The 24,003-nt window shown below is 38.4% G+C and overlaps 1 protein-coding gene across 1 annotated transcript in view; it reads right to left on the bottom strand.

Annotated features, from left to right (window-relative positions):
- Positions 1-1,229: 1,229 nt before the first annotated feature.
- The window catches only part of PSMD1 (proteasome 26S subunit, non-ATPase 1), a 121,243-nt gene continuing 98,469 nt past the window's right edge, over positions 1,230-24,003 (bottom strand). The window contains exons 19-25 of the mRNA XM_038001397.2: positions 21,045-21,147; positions 12,582-12,751; positions 10,649-10,741; positions 9,082-9,168; positions 8,350-8,496; positions 3,270-3,425; positions 1,230-1,454 (exon numbers count right to left, since the gene is read on the bottom strand). Coding sequence (XP_037857325.2) covers positions 3,279-3,425; positions 8,350-8,496; positions 9,082-9,168; positions 10,649-10,741; positions 12,582-12,751; positions 21,045-21,147 — 747 coding nt within the window. The 3' untranslated portion in view covers positions 1,230-1,454; positions 3,270-3,278. The remainder of the gene's footprint in view (positions 1,455-3,269; positions 3,426-8,349; positions 8,497-9,081; positions 9,169-10,648; positions 10,742-12,581; positions 12,752-21,044; positions 21,148-24,003) is intronic.

The raw sequence follows: 24,003 nt of genomic DNA, 5'->3' as shown, positions 1-24,003 counted from the left end.
CTGCTTATTCGAAAAGCCTAGCATCCAAGAAAGGCTTGATAATCTAGAAACCAAAATTGTACTTGTCAAAATTCATTATCCTGTATACACTTCAAATGTTTGCATTTTATTGCTTTTAAATTATACTTAATTTTTAAAAAACATGAAAAAAAGATTGGAAAATGAGAAAGGAATAAAAGGTATGTTATCAGATCCTGTGGCTAAATGAAACTAAATAATCTTCATCTATTGTCTTTAACAGGATCAAAAGCAAGAAACAATAAGCAAAGGCTTAACAAAAAAAGCTGCTGAGCTGCCTAAACACACAATTCCCTTGGATTATGAAAGGGACTTCAGTAAGTGGTGACGCCCCACCCTCTAATCGATTAAAAAACTGTACTTCAGGTGGCTAAAGTGGGAGGATTGCTTGAGCCCAGGAGTTTGAGACCAGCCTAAGCGACAGAGTGAGACATTTTTTTTCTTTTTTTGAGACAGGGTCTTGCCCTGTTGCCCAGGCTGTTGTGCAGTAGTGCAAACACAGCTCACTGCAGCCTCAACCTCCTGGGCTCAATTGATCTTCCCGCCTCAGCCTCCTGAATAGCTGTGACTATAGGTGCATACCACCCTGCCTGGCTAATTTTTTTTTTTCAGACCATGTCTAATTCTGTCACCCAGGCTGGAGTACACTGGCACGATCAACCCTCACTGCAGTCTCGACCTTCAAGCTCAGGTGATTCTTCCACCTCAGCCTCCTGAGTAGCTGGGACTACAGGCATGTGCCACTGTGCATGTCTAATTTTTTTTTTTGTAGAGTTGAGTTTTTGCCATGTTGCCCAGGCTGGTCTCAAACTCCTTGGTTCAAGTAATCTGCCCACCTTGGCCTTCCAAAGTGCTGGAATTACAGGCGTGAGCCACCCTGCCTGGCCTACCCAGCTAATTTTTCAATTTTTTATAGAGATGGGGGTCTCACCATATTGCCCTGGCTGATTAGACCCCATATTAAACAACAACCCACAACCACGACAAAACTGTAGAGAATTCTTGGGGGTGATGAGCAAGGTCTGTTTTTTTTCCCCCTTCCATTATTTTCAAATGGTCTATAATTTCAGAATACCTTGACTTTTTCATCAATGTGAAAGTCGTGCATACTCATCCTAGCAAATCAAGACTCTGGCTCTTGGGATTTAGGCATTTCATGGTGCGGGGAGGATTAGATACATTTATTAAAAACCCAGGCTGAAAAACAAATGTCCATCTGGAGATCTTATATTTATTTGAAAACCAAGTTCTGTGAAAGAGCACACTAAACAGTCTATATATCTTCTCTTCAGCCAAAGACTTGGAGACAGGGTTCTTCAGGTCAGCGCAGAGGCAACGATACATGCATTGAATAGCAGGTCTCAGCACGAATTTCCTCATAAGCATTCCCAATATGAGCCTGGACAATCTTCTTCTTCACATAAGCAAATGAGATGCTGGAAAAGGGAAGAGAAAATAGTAGTAGCTAGGGTCATTCTTAATTTCAAGACATTCTCTCTTTTCTCTTCTACCACTAACTGTTGAAATCTAAAACTAGGCCCCAACCCTGCCTCTGTAGTCCTGATATACCAGCTTCTGCCATTACAGATTATAGTTTCCAAACTCCTAATGGACTGAATACTTTACCCTTTTGAAAACAAGATTCCAGTTTCCAGCTAAAAACCTCTAAGCCATTTTGTAGTTAACTGCCTTGAAAGCTGTAAACAAGGCTTTTCCATAAGGTATTGCCAAAGGCCGGAAGGGAGCTAATGTGAGTCACCTCAATTCTCCAACAGACTGAGTGATCATGATAGCCTACACTATCCTGTGCAAGTTGGGTAAAGCTTAGGAAACCATCAAGGCTGAAAGATAATTTTCAAAAGTAAGTTTAGAAAACAGGAAGGTTAGTATAAATCTCCCTTTCTCTAAGGCCCAAACTAATAGTCTTCCTGAGGTATAAATATATTTTCCTACTAATGGCAGGTTTCTGCCTTAATATTTATCTGAGATTTCTGCAAAGCTTTTCCTTAAGTGCTGGTCAGTATCTAACACATAGCATGCTAGATTTGCAACCAGACCTTTAATATAACAAATGATACTGTCCTTAAGTTTTTAAAAAAAGAGTGGAATGAATTGGCCGGGCGCGGTGGCTCACACCTGTAATTCCAGCACTTTGGAAGGCTGAGGTAGGCGGATCGGCTAAGGTCCAGAGCTCGAGACCAGCCTAACCAACATGGAAAAACCTTGTCACTACTAAAAATACAAAATTAGCCGGGTGTGGTGGCGCAGGCCTGTAATCCCAGCTACTTGAAAGGCTGAGGCAGAAGAATCGCTTGAACCCGGGAGGTGGAGGTTGCGGTGAGCCAAGTTTGCACCACTGCACTCCAGCCAAGAGCAACAAGAGTGAAACTCTGTCTCAAAAAAAAAAAAAAAAAAGTCTGAAAATGTGTTTTTGCTTGGGTGGAATTAGGAAACCTTGATTATGTCTCACAATGTCTTCAAATATGTGAGGAACACTCAAAAGAAAATGGGGAAATGAAGAATAACAATTTCATGAAATTAGATTACTCCAATCTTTCCCATCTAAAGACCCCCTTTCAACAGTGTTAAGACCCTGGTATAGTAAATGATCTTTGTCAATGGACACAGGCTTGTGGTTAGTCTAACTGACTTCAAAGTCCCTATAAGCACTATGTCTTATACACAGATGTTCAACAGCACCATAGAATAAATGAATGTTAAGGCTCCTATGCCAAAAATATTGCCAAAGGAGATGGGGAGAGAGAAAAACCAGTGAGAAGCCTATATTTGTGCTACTCAAAAGTGTCACCTATGGGCCAGCGCCAGTCCACAACTGTAACTGATCCACAACTATAACTGATCCACAACAAGTTTACATCAGAATGTAAATTAACTCTATCACTAAGCAAACTGCAGTTCAGCTGATGTTTTGGGGAAGACTTTCTTGATGAAAGAAGCATTGAGCAGATAGATTCTGGAGTAAGCTTCCTATCTCCTTATGGACCTATAAAAATTGTTCACAGATCAGCCACTTTGAATAACATTAGTAGAGTACGAGTCAAAGAGGAAAGAAAAAGGAATTTGTGGTTATATATGCAGAAAAAGGTTGAAAGAGGGGGAAGTTTTAATACTGTTTAGGTAAATGAAGATTAAACACAAAAGGAAGGAAAAAAGTGAAATGATGTCCTGCAAAAAACATTTGTGAAGTATTGACAAAGAAGTTTCCCTTCATAATTCTGTTGCACACGCACCTCTGGTCCTTAATCATCAATATACTCAAATGGTTCTGGGGGTTCTGGCTCTTGTTCCTCCTCCTCGATTTTTGGGCCATGTGCTGCCACAGGTTCCACCAGCTCCTCAATGTCTTCACTGGTATCCTTCAGAATGATGATGCCTCCAATAGAGAGCTGAAAACACAGGGGTGTGCAGAAGCATAAGCTCCACTCATATTTCAAGTGTGCTCCACAATCTGAATACTTGTTAAATGGTACTTTAAAACTACTTAAATGATTTGGAAGTGAAAAACTGGAGTAGAACTTTACTGGGAGAAAGATAACTGTGAGCTATACGAGGTATTTGCAAACTGAACCCAGTAGTAGCTCTAGACAGTATAACATATGATGCTGTTCTACTTGGATGATGCATCCCAATTTAAGGATAGTTATTTCCCAGCCATGGCCTTGACTATCAGCCTCAATCTCACTGCAGGGAGAATGCTTACTGTCCAAATACTGTATCCTAATTCCTTCCTACTCAAGATGTGGTCCTGGGCCAGAAACATCATTATCACCTGGAGCTTGTTAAAAACGCAGAAAAGCTGGCCCCACCCTAGATCTACAGAATCTGCATTCTAACAAGCTCCCAGTCAATATGATGCACAGTGAAGTTTGAGAAGCACACCAGTCTAATGCATACTGTATTATTTGTGAGGTGATAATCATTTTGAACACAAGAGGAGTATATAAATTAAAAGTCAAATTTTTCTCCAGCAATTTCGGAATGGTGGAGAGAATAACATAGATATCCCAGATACCTGAGGGTTCTTCACTTTAATCTATAAATCCATGTGATGCAAGCTGATGAAAAAATACACGGGAAACAAAAGGGAAGTAGACTGTAGCAGCAATTCTATTAAGCCCTCTCCCAAACATATTACAGAAGGTAAATTCAAACACTAAACTATTCACCCCTCTCTGGTGTGCTAATCTTATTCTATTTGCTTCCCTGTGTCAAAGGAAATGGAAAGCTGCTCTATGTAATTAAATCAGTCAACAGTGGCAGGGCACATCTGGAAAAAAGCGTATTTCTACCAAAGCACATTACTGGGAAGGAAAAGAAGCACAAGTACATTAGTTAAATGATTCACATATGTATAAGCATCTCTGCAGTTCAGTCTAATCCGATTTTTACTCATCAGAACTCTGCCCTGCGATGCTATAAAACTGGTGTGCTTCGTGAACTCCAAACTATTTCCCTTCTCCCAACACACACATATCTATATATTTTTCTACAACCCCTTCCCTTAAAGTTTGCTTTCCTTGAAGAGGATCCATTTTATGAATGGACCCTGCCTTTACGGCCAGTACTCCAAGAATGGAGTATAGGGCCACTGTCCTAATCCTCCATAGCCTAAAAGTTTACTTGAACCTCATGGACCAAATGGAGATGAATCTCCTACCAAACAGAAGAAAATACCCATGTTCACACGAGGACTTTCTATTTTTTGGAAAATGTGGATCCAGGTTATACTATTTCATGCTTAACTGGAATGAAATAATCCAACTTAATCAAAGGAGGGCCTCATCATACAAAAACAATAACAACAACAAAAAATCCCAAAACTAATAATCCAAATCAATACATGGAAAGGGCTATTTATAGTTATACATGGTCTAGGTTTGTTAATGCTTTATATGTTGGTGAGAAAGTTCACACCCTCTATGCATAAGATACATGATTTTCTGTTCTCTGGGGAGGCTAATTACAATTGTAGATACAGGCAACAAAACATTTCCTCTTGCCTCATGGTGGACAGGAAGCAGGGTAGGAATGTTACATGTTTCCAAAACTATAGCTGCCTCTTTTTCTTTTCTTTTCTTTTTTTTTTTTTGAGACGGAGTCTTGCTCTGTTGCCCAGACTGGAGAGCAGTGGCCAGATCTCAGCTCACTGCAAGCTCCGCCTCCCGGGTTCAAGCGATTCTCCTGCCTCAGCCTCCCGAGTAGCCGGGACTACAGGCGCCCGCCACCATGCCCGGCTAGTTTTTTGTATTTTTTAGTAGAGACGGGGTTTCACCATGTTAGCCAGGATGGTCTCGATCTCCTGACCTCGTGATCCGCCCGTCTCGGCCTCCCAAAGTGCTGGGATTACAGGCTTGAGCCACCGCGCCTGGCCAAGCTGCCTCTTTCAAATGCAGTGTCTGAGGAAGGGTCCCATGACCTTGCCACTGAGGGTAGGGGAGTGAGCCACTGGACACCCCTTTCTTCACTGCACATACACAGAGGCAGTGTTTTCTTTTTTAAAATGAGATATATTAACATAAAATTCATTCTCTCAAAGTGTACAATTTAGTACATTCACAAACTTGTGCAGCTATTAATACTTCTGCTATCTAATTCAAAAATATCTGCCATCAACCTAAAGAAACTGTGCGCTCATTAGCAGCCACTCTTCATTCTCCCCTTCCCCTGTCCTTGGTAACCACCAGTCTAACTCGTCTGTATAGATTTGCCTTTTCTGAACGTTTCACATAAAGGGAACCATACCATATGCAGTCTTTTATGTCTGGCTTCTTTTACTTAAAATAACGTTTTCAAGGTTCACCCACACTGTAGCATATACCAGTAAGTCTTTTCTTTTTATGGCCAAATAATATTCCATTATTATCTCACATTATTCATTCATCAGTTGATAAGACATTTAAGTTGTTTCCATTTTATGGCTATTATGAATCATGCTGATATGAGCATTAGTGTGTAAGTTTTTGTGTGGGCGCAGTTTTCCCTTCTCTTAGGTGTAGAATGGAATTGTTGGGTCATATGATAAGACTACATTTAACTTATTGAGGAACTGCCAAACTCTTTTTCCACCGTGGCTGTAACTTTACTTTCCCACTATTACTCTATGAGGGTTCCAATTTCTGCATATTCTTGTCAATGATTATTATTGTGTGTCTTTTTGATTACAGCCATCCTGGTGGGTAGAATGTGGTATCTTCTTACGGTTTTGTGTTTCTTTTTAAATTAAGAGATAGGGTCTTGCTATGTTGCCCAAGCTGGTGTCCGGTGGCTGTTCATAGGCACAATTATATTGCTACACAGCCTCGAGCTACTGGGCTCAGGCAATCCTCCTGCCTCGGCCTCCCATGTAGCTGGGACTATAAATGGGAACCACTGCACCTGTTATGGTTTTTATTTGCATTTCCCTTATGAGTAATGATGTTGAGCATCTTTTCATGTGCTTATTTGCCCATCTGTATATCTTCTTTGGAGAAATGTCTATTCAAATCATTTGCCCATTTTAAAATTAGGTTGTCTTTTTATTGTTGAGTTGGAGGAGCTCTTTATATGTTCTAGATATAACTGTCTTATCAGACAAATGATTTGAAAATATTTTCTCCTATTCTATAAAGTTTGTATTCCCTGATTTGTGTGTCCACTAAAGTCAATGCTCAATTAACTTAGTAGTCAGCTAACAACTGGACAGGAATTTCCTTAAACACTTTGGAACACAAAGTCTCCCACTCTTTGAAGTGTGTGTGTGCGCGCGCGCGTGTGTGTGTGTGTGTGTAGGGCTATAACTTCAACAGGACTCCTCACTTCCTTGCACAGACGTAGGCAGTCTTTTAATTCATAGGTGGACCAACTGCCATAGCTATCTCTGACTTAATTTGAGCAAAGGCTTAGCAATCATTTAGTTTCCTACTGTGGTATACCAATGTGCTCATATGGCCTCATGGCACTGAGCATGTGCCTCATTGTCTTACTTCATAATGATCAGAAACACTAGTTATTTCATGTGCTTAGAGTATGCACTAGTTGTGTCCTAATACATCTGTACTGGATTCCCATGCTACTGGCAAGATAAGTTTATAGACACAGTTAGAATATGTTCTCTGTAAAACCGCCACTGAGATGAACCAGGTTGCAGATGAGACAGTGACTGCATTAAAGGTATCCATTGATGATTCTGTCCATTCATTTAACACTACACAGCAACTACTATAGATCAGGCAGTGCTACAGATTAGCATTTACCATTGTTTTAGGTGCTTTACATGTAACAACCTATTTAATCTCCACAACATCAACAGAAGGTAGGTAGCATTACCACATCAATTTTATAGATGAGGAAACTGAAATACAAAGATTAAATGACTTGTCTTAGTCACACAGCTAACAGTAGAAATAAAAACCCAGTTATGCCAAATTCCAGCTCTAAACCACTACATACACTATCTTGCATCCCTTGGCTTTATCTCTTCTAGCTGATAAATTTGTCAGGTTAAGACCCCGGCTCACAATTATAGGTAGGAGTTGTCTTTGACCCACCATCAGGTTGATAAAATAAGTTTACTCTTGTATAAGGATAAGGATCTAGAAACCGAATCTCTGACATTTTAGACAGATCTAGCATCAGGATGTCTTAGATGGATCTACTGATGACCCCCTAGTTTTTTACAAGAACCTGGAAGATAAAGGCAGTATCACGCTCATATTTCTGATAAGCATTTGTTTCTAACATGAAACACTCTGTCTTGGAATAAATTAGATTCCATGAAGATCCTTTTCTAACTAAAATGCAATGCATTTATGACAATGGTGCAAAAAAAAAAAAAAAAAAAGACAATGGTGTAATTACCATAATAATCAACACTTATTGAACAGTCCCAAGTCTTGTTCTCAGTGCTTGTTCAATCTGTGCCTCATTTCTGAGTCAGGGATGGTAATCTCTATTTTATACTAAAGAAAATTGAGGCAGAGAGAGATTTAGTACCTGGCCTAAGGCCACTTAGCCTGAACAGTATACTCAAGGTTCAAATCCTGTATGCTTGGCTGTAGAGTCTATGTTCCTAATCACAATGCTGTATTAGGAACTCCTACGTTGTATGTCTGTGGTAGAAGACGGGAGTTCGTAGGGTTACACAGGGAAAACAAAAATTCTCCCAAATCTATATGAAATGGAAAATGACATGCTCTCTTTTGTTAAATAATTTCTTAGAACTAGTGAGCTTGCTCCAATGCTTTGGACATTTACCATTCTCTATCGATATTCTATTGTCCTGTGGATTAATATCCCACTGGTATATACAGCTAAGAGCCACTGGTAACTTACTGGTTTGAAAGGCTGGTATCTACAGGTCTCTGGCATGGTTAGGACCTTAAGCTGGGCAGGCATAACTCGGGCTGGGTTATCCAATAACTGGAAGTTTGGCTCAGGTTCTTTTTTCTTCTCTTTTTCTTCCTTTTTCTCTGCCTCATCCTATAAAATAAAATTTAAAAAAAGCTCAATAGAAGTTCATTTCTGTTCCACAGAACTGAGTAACATCTGAAGTTTACTGAGCAGCTATATGGCACAAGAGGTAGTGGTAGGTAGTAATGGAAGTACAAGTAAAGTGCTATCAGACTCACAGGAGGGAAAAGTAACTCTGCTTAGAAATGAGAATGGTATTTGACTTGGTTTTAAAGGAAAAACAGGTTTTTCTACCAGCAGAGATCAGAAAAAGGTCTACCTAAACAAATGATAATCCCTTTGCTTGAAAGGGTCTTTCTTTCTCCTACCCTCATCATCTTGTCTGTGAAAAACCTACTTTGCTCAAAACCTATATTTTAATTGTCATTTCCTCTAGGAACTTTTTACTGATTTGTACCCTTCTATTCTTCCCACAAATGGATATATTTTCTAGAGTTTCTTTCAAGTACGATTTGATGATTCTACATGCTGGGAACAGGATAATTATTTGAAGGACGCTAAGAGCAAGGTAGAATAATATTCAACTAAGGAAGAATCTCGACCATGACAGAGACAGAGATACTTCAATCCATATGACTACCAAGTTATACCTACCACTTCCATTTTCTCCTCCTCCTTTTTTTCCTTTTCTTTTTCCTTCTTTTTAGCCTTGGCAGTTATAGATAAGACAGCAGTAGAAACCTAGGAGAAATGAACAGGGTAAATTGTTGTAATCCCTTGTGGACATACAAACATGCAAGCCCTAGAGAACTCAGTCCTACAACACTATTCTACTTCCTAGCAGTAAGTATTTTTTTTATATATATATATATATATAAATATAAAATCAAATTTTATATATATATGATTTTATATATATATAAAATCAAAGAATAAATGGGAAAACTAAGCAGGACACTTATTGAAATAATTTACTATTCTTGTCATCAAGTGAATCTTTAGTTCTTGGAGGCTTGTGTCCAATATAACTCTTCCCTTTTTTGAACTGTAGCCTACCTTGGATATGAATTTGCTATCATGTACTTCCAAAATCGAGATTTGAGGGTGCTTTTTGCTTTATGGGAAAGCAATGGGAAATAGAACAGTTTCCTTCAGTGCTGGTTGTAGAGATATTCTCTCTGGACTACGTGTCTTACAATGCCAATACACAGTGCGTGAGTGGTTAGTCTGTATTATTCTCCTTCATGGGTCTCACTGAAAACAAAGGTGAAAAGCTGTGCAATACTGGTGTAAAAGCTGACTGTTTCAGACCCAAAGGAGGGTCTGAAACATAGCTGATGAAACAAGATGCTGTCAAGGATATTCCTTAACTGCCACCCTCAAATTTGGTTAATTATCCTTACTTATACACAAAATTTACAGCAAATAATCAACAACTGGCCAATATGAAAATTATCATGAGAGAAAGAGCCATTTTCCTACATATAAGGTATCAAAAAAGTATAATTTTACTGAGTAAAACTTTATGGGTAAGTACAAGCCTTTAATGTATTATTCTTTGATTTAATACAGGAGTGTCCTCATACACAGTTGGTAGGAGTATAAAGTGATTATGTCCATTTTGAAAGGCAAATGAGTTAATAACTATGAACATAATGTGCATTACTTTTGATCAAGTAACCTCACATCAGGGTTCTAACCTACAGATATACTCACACAGTGCACAAATACATGTGTATAAAGACTTTCAATTTAAGGTCACTTGTGTAGGGGTAACAAATGAGAAACAACCTTAAATGAGTATCAAAGAAAAAACTGGTAAAACAAACAGTACTACACACAGTAAAGGCATTGTTTTGCAGCTCTGGGAAAAAACAGGATCTGTATACATTGAAAGTTTTAAAAATAAAAAAAAATAAATGGTTAATGTGAAAACAACAAGACGCAGAAAAGTATGTAGAGAATAATTCTATTTGTGGTATAAAAAGTACTGACATGTGCAGAGAAAACCTTCAGAGGGATTCAGAAGTTGTGACTCCTGTGACAATGAGACTTGGATGACCAAGAGACAAAAAGGACTTTTACTGCATATTCTTGTGTAATGTCAAATGTTAGCATAAGAAGTTACTCTTAAAACATAAAACATATTCAAAGAAAAAGTAAAATACTCAGTGGCCTATATGTAAGTACAAATGCTGCTTAAAAGGAACAAAGAACCTACCTTTTCCTTTTCTTTTTCTTTTGGTACTTCCAGAGGGGCAGGATATGCAAAAGTGGATGGTTTACAGTTCGATTTATACTGAACTTTCGGCATCTGAAGAAATTCCATTAAAATAATATTGGCTTTAAGTATTCTGTGCTCTCCACAAACATATAGATACAAAAGGAGACCAAAGTTTTAATGCAGGCTATATGTTCAAGTATGTTATGACTCCTCTCTGAAAGGCATGTCTTCTTTTACTGATTTAGTTTTTAGGTTCTTTACAGAATTACCTGCAGTTCTCTACACTTTTCTTAATCTCTGTGCCTTTGAATGGGCATCCCTTTATCTTTACGAACAAACCAACCTGCTTCAATGGGTAAGTCCTATTCATGGCGTGAGCATCAGATCAACTGTTCTCTCCTTTGTAAAGCATTTGATGGTCTATCCTGCATACAAACTGCCATTTCCCTTCTTTGTACCAGACTAATAACTTACACTAGCCTGTATAATCATGCCTTGTAAGAGTCTAACATGAGCCTAATAGAAAGTCAGCTTTACATTACCTACTGACCAGTTTTAAAGTTTTTTGGTCTGAATTTTTCCTTTCTTTCTTTCTTTCTTTTTTTTTTTTTGAGACAGAGTCACTCTGTTGCCCAGACTGGAATACAGTGGTGCAATCTCAGCTCACTGCAACCTCTGACTCCCGGGTTCAAGTGATTCTCCTGCCTCAGCCTCCCAAGTAGCTGGGACTACAGATGTGCACAACCACACCTGGTCTGAATTTTTCTCTATTTACCCGATCTGCATTGATGGAGGATGATAATAAACACCACCATAAGGACAAGGAAACTTATCTTCTCCATCCCATTTTCATTACAAAGAGTAAAAACAGCAATCATAAAACTGTTTGGCAGAGAATAAAATAGGTTATACAGGATGTTTAATTACAATGAGGGATTGGGAAACCAAGGGATTCTTGTTATGACAATAAAGCTCCTCAATATTTACAAATGTGAGCAGTTTTAATACCAAAACACTTAACAAAGGATAACTGGCTGTACAGCTATACTGAAAAATCAATACAAATAAATATTCTATTTTTACCAGTCAGTTTTAAGCCTAAAACTTTTCCACTCTCAAAATTTAGTAGAACATTTCAACAGTGATGACCAGATGTAAGAGTTATTTAAAGGTCAAAAAGCCTTTTGACTTTTAAAGAACAAGAAGATGAATCATCAAGTCACAGGACTAAGAAAGACCTAAACACAAACTCCATTAAAAAAATATGACTACAAATGTGACGTCAGGGCATGCAGTGCCTTAAATTTCTGACTTAAGTGAGCAGTTTCATTCCAACAGATTCCCTAGCTCCTCACTGTTGGTCTTGTTTTCTGCTTCTACCAAAGGGTCATCCTCCTATTTTGCCTTTTCCCTTTAGTAATAATTCTGTCTTCCATCAACCACTCGAGCATCAGATAACTCTGAAAAACTAAATCTGAAAGATTTAGTTTAGGTTCGCATTCTTCCTTGCCCAGCTTACTACAATAGCATTGTAATGAGTTTCCACTGATACCAGAAAGATCTTTCTAAATGGAAATCTCATGTCCATTTATCATCTGAAATCCTTCAACAGTTCCAAGCCTTTAGTATTAAACAAAATTCATCAGAGTGGTATATAAAGCCTCTTCATATCTTTATATTTAGCCCCCTTGCACACCATTATTTCTCAACTAATTACTTGAGGTTATACAGCTAGTAAGGAGATACGATTTTCAAAAATTTCAATGACATACTCCATTCAAAAAGTTGATGATTCAACTTGAAGGGAAAATGTTATTATAAGATGTTAACTCATCTTTAAAATTTAATGGAAATCCTTGCAAGTGGTGGTAAATATGAATAAGATACGGTGACTAGGAAATACTACAAAGCTGAGGTCTCACAGACATACCTTTAAGTCCTTGTTAAGGCCAATGACACAGGTAGGGGTATAAGCCAATGACAGGAAGTGTGAAAGAGGAAACCAGAACCAGAACTGGGTAAATACAAGGACGCCAACCACAGAAGGCATATGAGTGTGACCAGTTCTGGACTGTAAGGAGATTGTGACATTATGACCACCTGTAGAAAAAGAGAGAAACCATGAACAATAATAATATTGTCCTATTATTATAGTAGGACAATAATAACGATATCTTTCTTTTTCTTTTTTTTTTTAAAGAGACAGGGTCTTACTCTGTTACCCAAGCTTGGGGAGACAGAGTGAAACACTGCACCCAAGTGCAGCCGCACGATCATGGCTCACAGAAGCCTCGACCTCCTGGCCTCAGGGGATACTCCTGCTTTAGCCTCCCAAGTAGCTAGGACTACAGGTGCGCACCACCACACCTGGCTAACTTTTAAATTTTTTGTAGAGATGGAGGTCTCACTATGTTGCCCAGGCTAGTTTCAAACTCCTAGCCTCATGTGATCCTCCCGATTCAGCCTCCCAAAGTCTTGGGATTACAAGCAAGTGAGCCACCACGCCCAGGCAACAATAAAGATTTGTAAGCGCGCAGTAGGGAAACATCTGGTGATGATTTTAAAAGCACAATTCATATGTGCAGTCTAATATGCAGTTCTTGGAATTAGTGAGTTATCCAGGCTCTGCAAAATTGGAAGTATACTTTTAACTGGATTCAGCACACATCTAGACTTACTTTCTCTATAGGCAGGCGTTTTTGAAAAACTAGCCCTGAAGGGTATCAAAACTGTGATGCTAAATTAAGTATTAATCTGCATTACGTATTGGTTTTTCACGTGCTAATAAAAAGTAAAGTTTTAGTATATACTTTTTGCACACAATAGCAGAGGCAAGCATAGATATTGTTTGCTTAGTTTTACTCTTTCTGCTTCAATCATATGCAAATACATATTTATAATATACTTACACATTTATAAAAATTTATATAAAACAGTAAAGAATATGTTCTGATTCTTGGTCTTTTAGGTGCTAGGCAGCATAAACATCAGAATTTTGAGAAATATCCCTTACAAATTATGAAGATTTATATGCAGCTACATAAAAATCTAAGAAAGCACTGAGCATTACCCTGTGAATTATTATAACCACTTAAATTGGTGGGAGGAGCTCTGACATTAACTAGCCCTGTAACCACGGACAAAACACTTTATTTCTAAGTCCTTTTCTCCCATTAGCAAAATGAGGGGTTGAATTTGAACACTTGAACTAGAAAAAGAAAACTTAACCTCTAACCCTTGATTCAACTGAAAATTTTCTAAGGAAACACAGTATGTAAAAGAATGAAATCAGAGCTGCTTCTGTTTAATCAGAAGTTTGGACTGCTGGGAGAATATATGGCCTGGAACCAGGGGTCCCCAAATCCTGGGGCTGTAGACCTGTCCATGGCCTGTTAGGAACCAGGCCACACAGCAGGAGGTGAGTGGAGGGCACGTGGGCATTACCACCTGAGCTCTGTCTCCTGTTAATTCAGCAGTGGCATTAGATTCTCAAAGCAGTGTGAACCTTATTGTGAACCGCGCATGTGAGGGATCTAGGCCGAACGTTCCTTATGAGAATCTAATGCCTGCTGATCTGAGGTGGAAAACCCCACCCTTCTCGTGGAAAAAACAATCGTCTTCCACGAAACCTGTCCCTGGTGTCAAAAAGGTTGCGGACTGCTGCCCTGGACTATTACTCTACAGAGTGATAAAGTTTGAAAGCCAGTGAACTAGAGCTAAGATCCAAGTCATCAGTTGGGGAGAGCTGGTGAGTCCTTGTAAGGCTGAGATTCTAGGAGGCTATGAGGGATTACAAACTCAAATGCCTTTAGGAACGAGTCAAGTAAACAAAGAAGGAATAAGTGGGCTGGGAGCAGTGGGGATTGAAGCAAACTGGAAAGTACATGTCCTATTTAAAGGGAGCTTGTTACTAGGGGTGTAGGTCCAGGGTTACTAGGTCATTTTGTTTTTAAAATTGAAGCAAACTGGAAAGTACATGTTCTATTTAAAGGGAACATCTTACTAGAGTGTAGATCCAGGGTCACTAGGTCATTTTGTTTTTAAAAGTAGACTCTGGATTTTGACCAAAATCTTGCGAATTTTGTTAGGCAGGCAAAACAAAATACACCATTGTCAGATTTGGCCCATGTGCTAGATGGTAACAGTGTTAGTGCTGGATCACAGAACTTTGAAATGCAAGTATCTTCGTTTAAATAATATATCCTATAAAAATGGGGCTTGTCTGTGCCTAACCAGGGCCTTAACTTGAATTCCAACGTGGATTCCTGTTGCTCACATTTCTCTTCTCTTGATCTCAGTGTTTTACAGGCACCTTCACATTTTGCTTGGAGTCAAGAACCAAACACTGACTTGACTTTACTAAACCAAACAGCATTTTAATTTTTATAAGAATCAGGGTTCTACTGTTCAACCAAATAACCTAGATTTTCTTAATACTCCACTATAGATATTTAAAATTTTCATCTGAAAAAAAGGCCAGGTATACTTTAATTTTGTTTTTCCAATAGAAATGAATTATATACATTTATTGTCTACTTGTACTCTTCCCTATGCTAACCCCCATTCACTGAATGCTTACTATATATTGAGGATTGTTAATGACATACTGGAAAAGATCCTAAGGAGACTCCAGTCTCACAAAGAAGACAGATAATTCAATAATTAAAATAAGACATGAAACTATTATGATAGCTATAAACCTGGGTGCTAGTGGGAGCATTTCACTAAGACATAGTAACTAACCTGGGATGGAAGCTGGGGAGGGCAGAAGAGAGGAAAAGGATGCCTAGCTAACGTGCTATCTGATCTAACTTTGAAGCTGAATTTCCTTTTAGTTCAATGAAATCTATCTTCTTCGAACTTAGAAGCTAAATTAGTCCTTTGTTCTAACATTGTGAGATTTAATAAACAAGGTAGAGTTTATCATATTGATAATTTGCAGTTTAACAAACTTCAATCATCTTCTTTATCTTCGGCTTTTCTCCCTGAAGAGACTGAATCACTGAGTGAGTTCTCATAAACTTCAACTTCATTCCATCCCTTGAAGTTGCTCTCTCTAGACTTTTCTCTACTACCAGTAATTTTCTTTTTCTTTTTTTTTTTTTTTTGAGATGGAGTCTCACTCTGTCGTCCAGGCTGCAGTGCGGTGGCGCAATCTCAGCTCACTGCAACCTTCACCTCCCAGGCTCAAGTGATTCTCGTGCCTCAGCCTCCTGAGTACCTGGGAATATAGGAATGCACAACCATGCCCAGCTAATTTTTGTATTTTTAGTAGAGACAGCATCTCACCATGTTGGCCAAGCTGGTCTCAAACTCCTGACCTCAAATGATCCACCCGCCTCAGCCTCCCAAAATGCTGGGATTACAGGCGTGAGCCACCAAGCCTGGCCTACTACCATTAATTTTACTGAGAGAAGATCAAGACTGTAAATTCTTCTAATGCAGTTACAGCATGGTGTTCTACAAGGATAGGTTATTAAAAAGTGAAAAAAGGACATGAGATTAATTTTATGCTTATAACAGTGAACACTACAGTATAGAACTTTTATGTAGGGTTGGGTATGGTGGCTCACACCTGTAATCCCAGCACTTTGGGAGGCCAAGGTGGGTGGATTGCCTGAGATCAGGAGTTCATGACCAGCCTGGGCAATATGGTGAAATCCAGTCCCCACTAAAATACAAAAAATTCGCCAGGCTTGGTGGTGTGTACCTGTAGTGCCAGCTACGGGAGAGGCTGAGGCAGAACTGCTTGAACCTAGGAGGTAGAGGTTGCAGTGAGCCGAGACCATGCCACTGCACTCCAGGCTGGGTGACAGAGTGGGGCCAAAAAAACCCAAAAAACAAAAAACTTTTATGTAATAAATGTCTAAAGCAAAAATTGTTATAAATAAAGAGAAATAGAAGCACCAAAACTTGATTGGTCCACAAGACAAACAGATAAAGCAAAAAAGCCCCAAACAAAGAAAAAAAGAAGGAAAAAAAAAAAGAAGAAAAAGAAAAGATAAACAGGCTGAAAGAGGAAGGAAGAAGAACACAGTGAGATGACTTGTAGTAAATCTGGCAGAGAAGAGGCGAAACGTAGAATTATCCTTCCCCAATTCTTTTTTCTTAATATGTAATTTCGTTTTTATATTTTTAATTAAAAATTTATTTTTCTTTTTTTGTATTGTTCCTTGCAGAGCAGGGCTACCCTACAGGTAGTGTGCCCAGAGCAGACTCTTCCAATTCATAACTAGTAACCCTAATATTGTAAAAACCAGCAAAAAACTTGTTTGTTTGTAGTAGTGGTGAACAAACAAGTGAAAGGGTGCAGTCTAAAATCATATACTTTAAAAAGTGGCAGCTAAAAGAGAAAAAAAAGATTACAGAGCAGTAAAATGTTATCCCTAAATCTTGTTTTAACTACTCACCACCAAAAGAAGTAATCTGAAAAGGATACATAATGTATTCTTCAAACTATGAAAATCTGGAAAAGGCAAAACTAAAACTGTGAAGACAGTTCAATTAGAATGAGTAGTAAGAGTTCAGGAGATCTACAGTACAGCATGATGACTACAGCTAATAATAATGTACTGTATATTTGAAAATTGTTTAAAGAGATCTTAAATTTTTTCATAACAAAAAATGATAGGTATGAAAGGAGACAGATATGGTAATTAGCTTGATTTAACTATTTTACTATATATATTAAAACATCATGTACACAGTATGTACAATTTCTATCAACCACACCTTAATAAAATAAAGAAAAATAAATTTTTTAAAAAGAAAAAGAATGAAAAAGGGGACATCACTACAGATTCCACAGACATTGAAAGAGTAAGAGGATATTATAAAAAACTTTCAGTAAATTCATAACTTTATTTACTAAAACAAAATAAAACCATGGAGATAGTAAAAAGGTCAGGGGCTTATGGGGAGGGCAAGGAGGGATGAATAGGTTAAGCACAGAGAATTTTTAGGGTAGTGAACCTATTTTATATGATACTGTTATGGTAGACACATGTCATTAAAGATCTATCAAAACCCATAAAATGTACAACATAAAGAGTGAACTCCAATGTAAACTAGGGACTTTAGTTAATAATAATGTGTCAATATTGGTTCATTGATTGTAAAGCAAATATACCACACTAACACAAGATGCCAACAACAGGGGAAATTGGAGGGGCAAAGGGGACATACGGAAACTCTGCATTTCTTACTCAATTTTTCCTAAAAATTTTTAAAAGCCCAATTTAAAAAACTTAATTATTGATAAAATCCAGCCAATTAAGTGTCTAGACTTAGTATAGATAATCTAAGAGTGAAAAAGCTGCAATAAAAGAAATGGGCACTGAATCCGTTTAAATATGAAACTAAGACCATACAATTGTAAGAATTATGATTTCTGAAGACAATGTAAATATCACAAACTGTTGACAACATAAACACATAATATAAAAATATTGGAAGGTAGTGAAGAATGAGAAGGGAGAAACTATGGATATCCATATATATGTAGCTTGTAAATGGGAGGGAATCAATACCATCTAGAATTGAAATGGTTTTTACCTAAAATATTTATAGAATATTTTCTTTATCTATAAACAGCTGCAAGGAAATATTTTTTAAATTAAAAAGAAAGAGGGCCGGGCGCGGTGGCTCAAGCCTGTAATCCCAGCACTTAGGGAGGCCGAGACGGGCGGATCACGAGGTCAGGAGATCGAGACCATCCTGGCTAACACGGTGAAACCCCGTCTCTACTAAAAATACAAAAAAAAAACTAGCCGGGCGAGGTGGCGGGCGCCTGTAGTCCCAGCTACTCGGGAGGCTGAGGCAGGAGAATGGCGTGAACCCGGGAGGCGGAGCTTGCAGTGAGCTGAGATCCGGCCACTGCACTCCAGCCCGGGCTACAGAGCAAGACTCCGTCTCAAAAAAAAAAAAAAAAAAAAGAAAGAGAAAAGTAAACTATGCCTCAATATTAAAATTTTAACCAGAAAACTCTCAGCTTCTTGGAAAATAAAAACCAACCAAACAAAAAACTCCATTAGACAAATAGGTTAAAAGAGAGGAACATTTGCCTCAAAAATTTAGAAAAGAACACCAAAGTTATAAAATAGCAAATAATAAAGATAAGATCAAAAATAAAGAATTTACAAAAAAAGAACAGAGTAAGTACACAAATAGAGAAATTACTGGCAAACCTAATAAAGAAAAAAGGATTAATCAAATTAGAAAGGAGACGTGGATTTTTTTTTAAAGAAAGAGGCCATATGAGGGAGATTATCTAAAATTATAAAAGGACTCTGAAAACTGTAGTATGATTAAAACACTCTCAGCAAGTAGAAAACCCAACAACATTAAAAACAAAAATTTATGACAGTCATCAAATAACGGCAGCTTCTTTTCCTGATCTCCTTCACTACAAATATACACACATTCCTAGTTGACTGAAGAAAGAATGACTGCAACAAATAAGGCTAACAGTGTTTTTCTTAGAAAACAATGGCTAATAAATGTGGAAAAAATGCTTCCTTAATAATAGAACTACCATTAAAAACCTTGCAATGTTATTCCTCACCTTTCAAATTAGCAAAAATAAAAAGGATTATATTCACACGGATAGGGTACATCAAGAAAAAGAACCACATAGTTGAACAATGAAGTATGTATATGCTCTTCTCCTCTTATCCTATTGAAAGGTCACCAATAATAACGTTAAGGCATATGTCAAATGAACTCCAAGTCTAAGGAACTAAAGCACACCACTCTATCTTTTGAAACAGACTATGGTATTATAGTGGACAGTGAGAATTCTGGAGCCAGATGGCACAGCGTGCTCTGTATGCATTCATTAGGTAAATATTCAATTTATTTTATAAGTGATTTGGCTGCTAGAATTTATTTAAAATATGTTTTCCTCAAAAATGATTCAATGTCAACTTGTTTAAAATTCATATAATACTAAGAAAATTAAAGGAAAAATAAATTGGCTGGGCACAGTGGTTCACATCTATAATCCCAGCACTTTGGAAGGTCGAGGTGGAACACTGCTCGAGTGCAGGAGTTCAAGACAAGCCTGAGAAACATAGTGAAACCCTTAGTGAGATCCTATCTCTATAAGAAGTGTAAACAATTAGTTGGGTGTGGTGACATAAGCTTGTAGTCTCAGCTACTTGGGAGGCTGAGGCAAGAGTATTGCCTGAGCCCAGGAGGTTAAGGCTGCAGCGAGCCATGCTCGTGCCACTGCACTCTGGCTTGGGTGACAGAGTGAGACTCTGTCTTAAAAGAAAAAAAAACAAAAAACCAACCAACAGTCACTTTACTAAGTGATAGGCACTGTCACCACTTTCAGTGTCACCAGGCTGGAGTGCAGTGGAACAATCGCGGTTCACTGTAACCTCTACCTCTCGGGTTCAAGTGATTCTCCTGCCTCAGTCTCCTGAGTATCTGGTATTACAGGCCTATGCCACTGCTCCTGGCTAATTTTTTTTTGTATTTTTAGTAGACGGGGTTTCACCATGTTGGCCAGGCTGGTCTTGAACTCTTGACCTCAGGTGATCCACCTACCTTGGGCTCCCAAAGTGCTGGGATTACAGACGTGAGCCACCGTTCCTGGCCAACAGCCTGCACTCTTTTTTTTTTTTTTTTTCTTTGAGACCAAGTTTTCCTCTTGTCCCCGCTGGAGTGCAATGATGTGATCTTGACTCACCACAACCTCCATCTCCTGGGTTCTAGCAATACTCCTGCCTCAGCCTCCCAAGTAGCTAGGATTACAGGCATGTGCCACCACACCCAGTTAATTTTGTATTTTTAGTAGAGACAGGGTTTCTCCATGTTGGTCAGGCTGGTCTCGAATTCCCAACTTCAGGTGATCCACCTACCTCGGCCTCCCAAAGTGCTGGGATTATACGTGTGAACCACCATGCCCGGCCTGTACTTTTTTTTTTTTTTTTTTGAGACAGAGTTTCACTCTCGTTGCCCAGGCTGGAGTGCAATGGCGTGATCTCAGCTCACTGCAACCTCCACCTCCTGGGTTCAAGCAACTCTACTGCCTCATCCTCCTGAGCAGCTGGGATTACAGGCATGCGCCACCACGCCCAGCTAATTTTTGTGTTTTTAGTAGAGACGGGGTTTCTCCATGTTGGTCAGGCTGGTCTTGAACTCCTGACCTCAGGTGATCTGCCCACCTCAGCCTCCCAAAGTGCTGGGATTACAGGCGTGAGCCACCACGTCTGGCCAGGCCTGTACTCTTAAATGTACATGATCTCTATGAACTGCAGGCTCCAAATTTTCTCCAGGAATAATTTGCCTCAGACTCAATTTCCATTATGTCATATAGTTAGAGCAGATAGTTATTTTATTAGATTTAGTTTAAATAAATAAATCATGAAGACTTAAAAACATTTACCTGCATCCAGTATGCCCTGGGCCAGAATAGCACCAAACTTGGCCATGACATCATCATGCTTATCATTGATGACTTTGGAATACAGCTGTCTGAACTGATTCACCTGAAGGAGCAACAGAAAGAATTACAGTCTAAGTCTATTCATTTGTGGTACCATTTTAGAACAGGGAATAATATTGCTCCAATGATAATGAGACTTAGTTCTGAGTTTTGTAATACTCAAGAGAGGGATATGGACCAGACTTGAAGGCAGAGCAGTTCCGTGGTTGAAGTCACGGGTGTTATGACCTTTTAGTGTGGGAGCACCAGCTCTGTCTTCAATCCTCATTCCACAGTGGATGTTTCAAAGTCAAAGGAATGTTGAATGCGATTTCATACATTACCACTGTTAGTCAGCAGGCCTAAAGAGTCCAGGCAAACACTAAGGCTTTCATTCCATTTTGAATTATAGCTATTCTGTTTACCACCAATCTTGCGGGTTTCCTACAAAGCATAGTCCTTCAGTTCCACCTTAAAGTAAATTACCCTTCACCAAAGCTGTGTGAGGTATCTTTTGGATTAAGTATATTCACATAAAGATTTCCATTATCTACTCACATTAATTTTCTGAGGACTTGTCAGAATCTGTACTCGTACCAAAAGGAGCATATCAGAATGGAAAATGTGCTGACTCACTTAGGGTGGGATTACTGGTAATTCTTTATACTTTCTGCATTTTCTAAAATTAATATGCATTATTTTTATGATTAGAAAATATATTTATAAAATATATTCTGTATGAATAAAGAGAATGATTCCTTTAAATCTGTTTGGGTGACAATAAGTAAACTATTTTATGCTTCTTCTATGTCTTACACTTCTCTGTTTTCCCAACAGTGCTTTTCAAATGGTAGGCACCCAGGAAGAAGTCGGCTTGTTCAAGAAGCACATAATCATGGAGCTCCCCAAATCTGCCAAAAGCAGAAAATATCAAATTTGAGTTTCCTAATATAATGACTTTATCTGCATTACATATTCTTTCAGAATCTTTTCCCCCTTTTCATTTGTCTTGGTCTGGGAGGCCACAATGTGATATAGTGGCAGAATAATAGAATCACACAACCCTGGCTTATAAGCTGTTCTTATAAGCGGTTTGGGTAAGTTACTGCCTTTTATGAACCTCAGTATCTTCATCTCTACAGGGATGTTAGCACCTACCTTACATGGCTATTATAGGATTATATGAGGTAACATATATGTAGTGTAATGTATAAAGGGCATCTCATAGTTCAATAAGCATGACTGTTTCACCATATAGGAGAAGAATTCTACCAATCCCTCCTATTATCTCGGCAATCTAAATGCTACAAAGAAATAATATTCCTTGAACATGGTTCTCATTTTTTATTCACAGGCAGCAACAGAATATAGTGGGGAAATAATGAACTAACTCTACCACTACCTAGCACACAACCACTTAAGTCACTTACTTCTCTAGGATTTCTTTAACTATAAAACCTAGCATGATTAAATCATCACTAAACTCCCCTCTGCTTTAAAAAAAATTCTCATGTGGCTGGGTGCAGTGGGTCACAACTGTAATCCCAGCACTTTGCGGGAGGCCGAGCAGGGTGAATCACCTGAGGTCAGGAGTTTGAGACCAGCCTGCCAAATATGGCAAAGCCCTGTCTCTACTAAAAATACAAAAAATGAGCTGGGCATGGTGGTAGGTGCCTGTAATCCCAGCTACTCGGGAGGCTGAGGCAGGAGAATCGCTTGAACCTGGGAGGCAAAGGTTGCAGTGAACTGAGATCACGCCACTGCACTCCAGCCTGGGCGACAAGAGCAAAATTCCATCTCAAAAAAAAAAAATTCTCATGTTTGATGCTTTTATTCTGGTTCCACAAGTCAAATTTCTTTGATTCTGAACTTATTTTAGATGAACACTTACGTTACCTTATATAGGATGGAAATTTTATGTGCTAAAGGCTGAAGAAATATTTCATGAAATTATAAAAAGAAACATAGAAGAAAGCACTGAATGTACATTATAGGGAAGAATTTAAATATAAAATTACACCCAAAATAATGGAAAAGCATTCAGTAAAACTGAAAAAATGGATTAAAAAAAAATCAGTGCAAACATATAATAGGCTTATCTAAGTAATATTAAGTAGAATGCTTTAAAAAGCTAGTTTTTATCATTTTAATTTTTTTCTTACATTTTATTGCTTATGTATCAGTAACTTAATTTTAATTACTGTAATTCTTGGTAAAGAATTCCCTCTATTCACATCTAGTTACAGATATGAAGACTAAAGACAAGCAAAACAATTGGTTTGCTTGCTATCACAAGCAATTAATGGTAATCAGGGTGAGGATTAAGATTTTCCAACTCAATTTCATTGTTATGAATAGTATGGTTTCCCCCCACCATAAAAACCAAAAAGTAGAATTTGCAGGAGAAAAATCATATTAGTTTCCCTTTTATTTCACGACAATCTCACAAAAAAAGACAATTAAAATTTTATGCAACTCTGTGATCCATGCACTGTACTATGTATGAGTATTTAAAATCTACCTTCTCAAAAAGCATGCATTTTTAACATTCATCAAGTTTTTACTTGTATACTGCTGGGAAAAAGCCCACTCTTAGATGTCAGGGAGAAAGCAATAACGTTCCTTGGAGTTGTTTCTGTTGGTACTTATCATCTGAATGTGACTCCTTTCTATTTTTCTATCTTCCTGGTTATGGAAATGTAGCTGTACATCAAGGATCAGTTTTGGAGGTGTTTTTTCTTTTTCTTTATTTCTTTTTTGAGATGGAGTCTGGCTCTGTTGCCCAGGCTGGAAGGCAGTGGCACGATCTCGGCTCACTGCAAGCTCTGCCTCCTGGGTTTACGTCATTCTCCTGACTCAGCCTCCTGAGTAACTGGGACTACAGGAGCCCGCCATCACGCCAGGCTAATTTTTCTATTTT

This window comes from Chlorocebus sabaeus, chromosome 10 (genome assembly GCF_047675955.1).
Source record: "Chlorocebus sabaeus isolate Y175 chromosome 10, mChlSab1.0.hap1, whole genome shotgun sequence".
Taxonomy (NCBI): domain Eukaryota; kingdom Metazoa; phylum Chordata; class Mammalia; order Primates; family Cercopithecidae; genus Chlorocebus; species Chlorocebus sabaeus.
The sequence above is the reverse complement of the archived record's forward strand: the minus strand, read 5'-3'. Positions and strand labels throughout refer to the sequence as shown.